This window comes from Xenopus laevis, chromosome 6S (assembly GCF_017654675.1).
Source record: "Xenopus laevis strain J_2021 chromosome 6S, Xenopus_laevis_v10.1, whole genome shotgun sequence".
Classification (NCBI taxonomy): domain Eukaryota; kingdom Metazoa; phylum Chordata; class Amphibia; order Anura; family Pipidae; genus Xenopus; species Xenopus laevis.
In genome coordinates, this window is record NC_054382.1 from 18,388,280 (window position 1) to 18,397,880 (window position 9,601).

General features: G+C 42.3%; 1 protein-coding gene across 1 annotated transcript; it reads left to right on the forward strand.

Annotated features, from left to right (window-relative positions):
* The first annotated feature begins 1,209 nt into the window (after positions 1-1,209).
* ptchd3.S (patched domain containing 3 S homeolog) lies at positions 1,210-9,270 on the forward strand. The gene is made up of 4 exons (XM_041568293.1): positions 1,210-1,932; positions 3,325-3,446; positions 4,279-4,424; positions 7,514-9,270. Exons 1-4 carry the CDS (start codon positions 1,210-1,212, stop codon positions 9,268-9,270), a joined length of 2,748 nt encoding a protein of 915 aa, XP_041424227.1.
* The last annotated feature ends 331 nt before the right edge of the window (positions 9,271-9,601 follow it).

Here is a 9,601-nt window from a genome sequence, read left to right on the forward strand (position 1 = left end):
GCGATTTAGATTATAGCTGATGGGAAGGCTTTACGGTGAGATAAGTCGCCCGAAGAAGAGGCGATTTGTCTCCCCGAATCTTAGCGTGTGCCCATACCCTAAGGACAGAGACACACACTGCTATTTCAGGAGATTAGTTGCCCAGCGATAAATCGCTTCTTCAGGAGCCTAATCTCCCCAAACTTCTTTCCCGCCGGCGATCTACATTCTGGCACTCGGAAACGCTTTGTTTTCAAAAGTTGCCTCGTTTCTAATGACACATTTACAAAAGTGTGGTGGTTGAGTTGGTGTTTTAGCAGATTTCTGTTTGTGAATATGGAGATTGTATTTACACCGGTTTTAACACCACTTTTACGTCAAAAATATGCTTCTTCCACTTTTGTGAATCCCCCTCACACACACACACACACATACCATATGGTGCAATTTCTGTTTGTTAATGTGACATTTCTATTGGTTCAGCATACACTCAAAAAAAAGGATCTTTAGTGATCCAAACGGTTGCAGCTATTGAGCCTTTAGTAAGTATGCAAACCCATTATCCAGAAATCTCAGAGTTACAGAAAGGTTGTCTTCCGCAGACTCCATTTTATCCAATTAATCCAAATTTTTAAAAATGATCTCCTTTTACTTTGTAATAATAAAACATAATCTTGTACTTCACTTGACCCCAACTAAGATATAATTAATCCTTATTGGAAGCAAAACCAGACTATTTGGGTTTATTTAATGTTCACATGATTTTCTAGTAGATTTTAGGCATGAAGATCCAAATTATAGAAAGATCCATTATCCGGAAAATCGAGGGTCCCGAGCATTCTGGATAACAAGTCCCATACCTTTACACTGATTTAGATTGGATCTAATAAAATCATGTAAATGTATATATATATAGATACATACACACACACACCCTGGATATGCACCAGTTGGGAATTAGTCTCACTCATCTTTCCTCATTAAATACACAAAGATCCTGTCAGCCTCTGTGAATGATGATCTCTTATTCTTTTCTCATTAGTCTGTTATCTGCGCTACAGTCTTATCTCCCCCTCCCATTGTGAGTTTATATTCCAAGGGCTGGTGTCTTGCACATGGACATTTGATCAACTCACATCCCTGCCCTAATTTAATTCTCAATATAATTGGGTAAAAACTAAGTTGCATGTGATTTTTTTCCCTCATTTCATTTCACCGAACCAGATGAAAATGAATGGATGTCACACAGACTGCTTGGAGAAACCTTTGTCAAGGGGGTTTGGCAGTCTGGGAAAACTGATCGCCAGATATCCCTGGTGGTTTATAGTTGTTCCTGTTGCTCTTTCTGTTGGATCAGGAGTCGGGTTTTGTTTTCTGGAGCAAAGGCAAATCATGATTTCTGAGAACCAGTTCCCTTCAACTGGAAGCCCATTAAAGATAGAGGGGGATTTCATCAGGACACACTTCCCAATGAATGAGACAGAGCATTTTTCTACACTGCGATTATATAACGAAGGCTCGTTTGCCTCAATCATCATTGTCGGCCTATCACAGAATCTCTTAAATGAGAGCAATTTTGAGGAACTGCAGAGGCTGGACACAGCAGTGAGAAGCTTAAGTTTAGATTCAGAAATCCATTTCCAGAATTTATGTGCCCAAATCAATGACTCTACGTGCTTTTCTGCTAATCCACTGCTTGCCTTAATTCAAAATGGTACAAGGAAAACCAACATGACCTATCCTATGTTTCAGAACAGTGTATTCCTGGGAAAATATATTGGTGGTGTTACACTGGGCCCAGACAACACTCTGCTACAAGCTCAGGCTCTTAGGTTTGTCTACTATCTGAGAGAAGACACAGACCGAGAACGAGTCAACAGCGCAAAGTGGCTCAACTACTTTATTTCCTCATTCCCACAGCAACTTCAAATGTTACAACTAAAATCATTTCAGGTAAAAAAAAACGTTGTGACTGCTTTTATATATTATTTGGGTTTCAACCCTTCCACCTGTTTCAGCTCCTAGGATCCTATTGAAAAAAGCTGAAACAAACTCAAAGGGTTTGTTGACCCAAATAAAACATTTTGCATAAAGAAGGATAATTTAATTCTAAGCAACTTTTCAATACATGCATTAATTACAAAAGCTAAAGGACTAGAAAATTTAAGAACAGAGGCACATGGTAAATGGGTTGTTCAAGTGTTGTATGTTGTCAAATCTCAGTACTTGAAAACAGCCCCAGATTTTTTTTCTAGCAATTTAGAACCTATCTTCATATAGCAGACCCAGTAAGGTTCAAGGGATAACTAGACCTATGTCTTAATTAGTCATGAGAGTGTACAGGGCAATAGTTCCATGTGTGCATTTTAAGGGGCAGATTTAATAAGGGTCAATGTTAAATGTGAATTTTCGAAAAAAAAATCTACTTTTCACACATTAGAATTTTAATCCCCTTTTCGAATGTAAATTTGAATGTGAGATTTATGACACCTCAACCATGGAAACAGTCCTAATTCGAATATTTGCCACCTAAACCTGACGAGTTCTTGTACAAGTCAATGACAGAGGTTTGCTGAGCCATTTGGAGCTGTTACTAGCCTTCCTGACATTCGGTAAAAATCGATTTGTATGATTAGAATACAATTCAAATTTTCGGGTTGGGACTATTCGATCGAATATTAGACATTCAATCCATTTTCTTAAATAACCTCCCAGACGAATTGTGAGTATACTCAAATTTATTAGACTAAAATTTTTTTTATATTAAAATCGAAATTTGACCTTTGATAAATGGGCCACCCAATGTACATATATGAGCAGTTACATAGCCATTAAGCTTTCTTCAGTTACGGCATATTTGTGTTGCTGGGCAGATACAAACAGAGGTGGGCCACGCTGGGCGCCCTAGGCAACCCAGCCGGCCAGCCCGCTCCCACTTCCCCCATCGCGTGCTCACGCATGCGCAGTGACGCGGCGCACTTCTGCACTTGAAGAGGGCGTTCACGTATGCAGAGGGCATTCACACATGACGTGGTTCACGCATACGCGGTGACGCCGAGTGGCGTTCGTTTGCGATCAATGCTAGGTAAGTCTGGTCTAGGGGTAGGCAGAAGAGGTAGCTGCCCAGCGCCCCCCAATCTTTGTTACCTAGGCAGCTGCCTCTTCTGCCTACCCCTAGTTACGGCCCTGGATACAAAAATATTATTATCATTATTATCTATCTGCACCCTGAGACCTGCTATTTGAGTAGATTTCCCATGGCAAACTCAACACATGTCCAGATTATACTATAACCCTCTAAAAAAATCAAAAGCTATGCTAATACTTTTTAAATTCTTTTTTTAGGTTTATTATTATACATCAATTTCAGTCCAAAAGCAGCTCGAGGAAGATGCAAAAAGAGCACTGCCCTTTTTCACTGTAACATTTATTGTGACAATTTTGTTCTCTGTTCTCTCTTGTATGAGGTAGGTCAGTTTTATTCCATTTCTTTTTCAATTCATGCGCAGAAACTGATACAGGTATAAGACCTTTCATCCAGAATGCTCTGAACCTGAGGTTTTTCAGATAAGGAGTTTTTTCCTTAATTTGGCTCTCCATACTTTGTCTACTTAAAATCATTTAAACATGTATTAAACCTAATAGAATTGTTTTCACTCCAATAAGGATTAATTATATGTATATATAGTTTATATGTACAAGATTCTGATTTATTATAACAGAGGAAAAGGAAATCACTTTTAAAAATGTGATTAAAATGGAGTTTAAGGTTCCTAAGGCTAAAAAGCAGGGCTCCCCAACCTTTTGAACCTGTGAGCAACATTCAGAAGTAAAAGAAGTTGGGGAGCAACACAAGCATGAAAAATGTTCTTGGGTTGCCAAATGAGTGCTGTGATTGGCCATTTGGTAGCCCCTATGTGGATTGTCAACCTACATTGAGGCTCTGTTTGGCAGTACATCTGGTTTTTATGCAACCAAAACTTGCCTGGAATTCAAAAATAAGCCCCTGCTTTGAGGCCACTGGGAGCAACATCCAAGGAGTTGGAGAGCAACATGTTGCTCATGAGCCACTGGTTGGGGATCACTGGGCTAAAGGAAGACTTGGAGGATCCTTGCTTTCACCTGGAACCACTGCATCAACCTGGTTATTTGCAGGCTGTGAATCCGCAACATCTGACATTAGCCTTATACTATACTTCTAGCCACTAGATAAATGAAATGCAGCATTCCCCAGTTTATGACTTGAACATAATCATGCATTTCCTTAATATTGTCTGTTTTTTTGCCTTCATGCCTTAGATTGCACAGTGTGAGAAACAAGATTTGGGTGGCTTTATTTGGAGTTATTTCTCCTGGGTTAGCGATATTGACCAGCTTTGGCCTTCTATTATTCTGCGGGGCACCTTTTGCCATTACAGCAGTCAATGCTCCATTTCTTATTTTGGGTAAGTACCACAGTGTTTTATGCTATTAGATTTATTGTACTGGTTGGTTTGCAAAATTGTAATGATCACCGCTGGGAACCAGGGTGATCGAGGAGAGCCACTCCCTGGGGAGCGGATATGGGGGAAGCCCTGGGGTGTAGCCAAAGATGGTAGGAGGCATGGGCAGGGTTGAAACGATGATTTAATAGCAACAAAAGGGTAAACAAAGGCAAGAAGGGCAAGGTGAAGATAGGGTCAGGCCAAAGTCAAAACAGGGGTTCCACGGGATACGAGGTAATGGGGTACTCACACAGGAAACAAGGATTTCAGGAACAAGTTAATCAAAGTCCAAAGCATTTAGGGCACAGGATCCAGGATACAACAGCACAGAAACATTTATGACTCAGCCCTGAGCAAAGCTCAGGGCGGGGTTAATAAAGGGCAGGTAATTGGGAATGGGGAACACATGAGGGTAAACGAGGTGGGTGGAGAATAGGGAGGAACAGAAGAACAAACTGTGAACAGGCAGATAGCATAAGTAACAACAAGAGTTCATGATGAGCCCCAAGAGCCCCTGGTGGCTCATCTGGCAAGGTGCCGTGTCCAGAACCCAGGGATCGATCCTGGGCTTATCCTGACAGTACTCCCCCCTTAATGGTCGACCTCTGGGCGACCCAAACGAAAGACCCCCATCCTTTTTAGTCCAATGACTGGAGATGGGGGACAAAAAGTCTTGCTAGGATCAGAGGCAGAAGGACCATCAGGACCCAAGGCTGGAGAGCCGCCAGGGTCAAAGGCTGGAGAGCCGCCAGGGTCAAAGGCTGGAGAGCCGCCAGGGTCAAAGGCTGGAGAGCCGCCTGGGACCGGAGGGCCGCCTGGGACCGGAGGACCACCTGGAGCCACGTCTGAGACCGGGAAGGCTGCTGGCACAGGAACTGCAGACGGGACCACTGGCACAGGAACTGCAGACGGGACCACTGGCACAGGAACTGCAGACGGGACCACTGGCACAGGAACTGCAGACGGGACCACTGGCACAGGAACTGCAGACGGGACCACTGGCACAGGAACTGCAGACGGGACCACTGGCACAGGAACTGCAGACGGGACCACTGGCACAGGAACTGCAGACGGGACCACTGGCACAGGAACTGCAGACGGGACCACTGGCACAGGAACTGCAGACGGGACCACTGGCACAGGAACTGCAGACGGGACCACTGGCACAGGAACTGCAGACGAGACCACTGGCACAGGAACTGCAGACGGGACCACTGGCACAGGAACTGCAGACGGGACCACTGGCACACAGGCTGGAAGCGGCTGGGCTGCTGGCACACAGGCTGGAAGCGGCTGGGCTGCTGGCACACAGGCTGGAAGCGGCTGGGCTGCTGGCACACAGGCTGGAAGCGGCTGGGCTGCTGGCACACAGGCTGGAAGCGGCTGGGCTGCTGGCACACAGGCTGGAAGCGGCTGGGGAACCGACACTGAAACAGGAGGCAGCTTTCGGGGAGCCGGCACTGGAGCAGGAGGCAGCAGGAGCAGCAGCAGCATTCCCATTGACCATAGCAATAGGCACAAAAGATGAATTGACACTAGATACAAGCACTATCTATAGTGAATCCAGTTTGTATAAATTCTTCCTTCCATAAATAGTAAACAAGGCTCCAATATATCCAGTTTTCTGTATGTTGACAGAGAATATAGATACATATATGGTACAAGAGAATTTAATAATGGGTAATTTATAAATGCAGTGCAAGTTGTAATTTTTTGAACCACAATGCGTCATTTGTTTGCAGATTTTCAGCAATGCAATTGCACGTGCATGTCTTCACAAATTGGGTGCAAGTTGTGGCTTACATTTTCAAAGTGGGTATTGTGTCACATCAGCACATTAAGGGGCAGATTTACATAGGGTTAATTAACCCTCGATATTTGACTGCCGAATGTAAATCCTTCGACTTTGAATGTCGAAGTCGAATGATTTAGCGCTATTCCTACGATCGAACGATCGAAGGAATAATCATTCGATCTAACGATTAAATCCTTCGAATCAAACAATTCGAAGGATTTTAATCCATCGATCGAAGGATATTCCTTCGATCAGAAAATTGTTAGGAAGCCTATGGGGACCTTCCCCATAGGCTAACATTGGCCTGGGTAGGTTTTAGGTGGCAAACTAGGTATTTTTTAAAGAGACAGTACTTCGACTATCGAATGGTCGAATAGTTGAACGATTTTTAGTTTGAATCGTTCGATTCGAAGTCGAAGGTTGAAGGTTGAAGTAGCCCATTCGATGGTCGAAGTAGCCAAAAAAAACATTCGAAATTCGAAGTTTTTTTCCTCTATTCCTTCACTCGCGCTAAGTAAATGGGCCCCAAAGTTAAAATGGCATTCAGATTCAGAAGAAGAGACAGGAGGAACATTAATGCAACTACATGGAGGTACAAGGAGCATGTTTGTATGAATGTCAACACATGCTTTCAATTTAGGGCGATTTATCAAGGGCTGAATAGTAAGTTTCCAAGTGTCAAAATTCACACATTCAAATTTTAATCCCCCTACTTGAATGTAAATTCAAATGTGAGATTTATCACCCCTCAACCGTGGAAACGGTCCTTATTGAAATATTCGCCACCTAAAACCTGCCGAGTTCACGTACAGAGTCAAGTCAATGGCAGAGGTATCTTGAGCCATTTGGAGATGTTAATAGCATTCCTGACATTCGAGTTTTATTACTCGGTCCATACAAATCGAATACAATTCGAATTTTCGGGTCAGAACAATTCGATCGTGTATTAGCCATTCAATTTTCTGAAATATCCTCCCAGTCGAATTGTCAGCATATCCGGATTAAAAATAATTTACACTAATTCGAATAGTCAAAAGTGGGCCTCTATACGTCACTGAAATTCATTTAAATAAAAGTTCTATCTGTTTTTATTCCCATGTGTTGTACCATCTCTGCAGAAAACTGTTAAAGAGAATTTTTTGATTCCATTAAATGTGCACAGCACAAAATATAGTACGTCCAAATTGTGACAAATTATATTTCGATATCTACCAATATGAATTATTATAACAACGAATATGCTTCTTTTCTGCAGGAGCAGGGATGGATAATATGTTCATTATTATCTCTTGCTGGCAGCAGACTAAAATAAGGGCTTCCCTTGAGGAACGGATGGCTGAAACCTACCAAGAGGCCGCAGTCTCCATCACCATCACCACTCTGACTGATGTCCTGGCTTTCTACATAGGGATAATGACTCACTTCCCATCTGTGCAGTCATTTTGCATCTATACTGGTACTGCCCTTGTATTTTGCTACTTGTACTGCATTACCTTTTTCGGTGCTGTGTTGGCCCTTAACGGAAGGCTTGAAAACGACAATAGACATTGGTTAATCTGTGTGAGAGTGAAGGATGCAGAGGAATCTGCTCACAATGTTATGCATCAAATGTGCTGCCTTGGTGGATCTTTTGAAACATCAGGTGGAACAGAAATTGAGCACCCTGTAACAGTGTTCTTCCATAAGTATTATGGTGTATTTCTTACAAATCAATGGACAAAAGTGCTGACTGTACTTCTCTATCTTGGGTACCTGGCCATTAGCATTTATGGCTGTTTTAAGTTACAAGGGGGTGTTGATGTTCAGAAGTTGCCAAATGATAATTCTTATGTGAGTCAGTATTATGCTAACGAGGCGTTGTACTTTGCAGCTCATGGTCCCAGGATTATGGTTGTTGTAAACAGTGAACTAGAGTATTGGAAACCCAAAACCTCTAAAGAGATAGAAACCTGCATGCAGAAGCTAGAGAATAATTCTTACGTTGACAAGAAATTCACAGAGTCCTGGCTGAGAACATATGAGGGTATTTCTAAAGCCCTTAATGTGAGCATAATAACCCAGGATGGTTTCATGGATAATTTAGATATAATATTTGCTTATTTTGCAAGTTCCAAGCAAGATGTAGATGTGGAGGGGAATAAAATCAAAGCTTCCCGTTTCTTTGTACAGACTATTAATCTAGTCGGTACCATTGATGAGAGAAACATGGCGACCCAATTGCGTGGTATTGCTGCAAGCTGCAACATCCCGGTGTTCGTGTATCACCCCATTTTTATCTGCTTGGATCGGTACGCTTTAATTATTCAGAGCGCCATCCAAAATATTATTGTGGCTGTTGTTGTAATGCTAGTGGTCTCTTTGTTGTTCATCCCAAACCCATTATGTTCTTTGTGGGTGACGTTTGCAATAGCTTCTATAATAGTTGGTGTTGCCGGTTTCATGGCCTTTTGGAAAGTCGATCTAGACTCCATATCACTGATCACCCTTGTTATATGCATAGGCTTCTCCGTGGATTTCTCCTCTCATATTGCCTACGCGTGGTTTTCCAGTAAAAAAGAAAAGCCAGAAGAGAGAGTGATTGATGCTTTGCATGTTCTAGGATATCCCATAGTACAAGGAGCTCTCTCCACAATTCTAGGGGTGGTGGCCCTTTCTGTTGCAGAGAGTTATATCTTCAAAACGTTTTTTAAGCTCACTTGCCTAGTTATTGCATTCGGGGTTCTTCACGGCCTGGTGTTTATTCCAGTCTTCTTAACGATGATAGTATGCCCCAAATGGTCCCGTGGCAGTAAAGTGAAACCTCAAAAGATAAGTCACCAGCCAGCAGATACAATGGCAGAACCAAAGAGACAAAGAGAAAATCAAATCAAAAAAGAGGATCTGCCAGGGTATCCATGCTCGGTGCCAGATATGATAAACACCGGTATTCCGTTCACCACTTGCTACTACTTAGGTTGGAAAAGGGGTGTATTTACTATTTTTCACCCTGAAAAATGCCCTCAAGAAAAATGAGAGTTAAAACAAAGATGTATAGTTGAGAAAAAAAAAATGCTACAGCCTCACTTGGAAGGTAGAACTGACCTGCACTGTTCTTATTTTGTCAGCCATGCAAAGAGTGTGAAATGTGTCTCAAAATAAAGCAACTGGAAACCAGATTTAACCTCCCAGCAATGTTATTTAAGTGATGAATATTTCTACTCAATTGCCACTATAAGAATGAATTACATATGGCAATTAATGTGAGTTTAATAACCTGCAAGTAGGGGCAGGTATACACTGTACAGTGTACCGGACTGCCTAATATTGGGCTAAATAAGATGATAAAAACGACTAGGGTTGTATC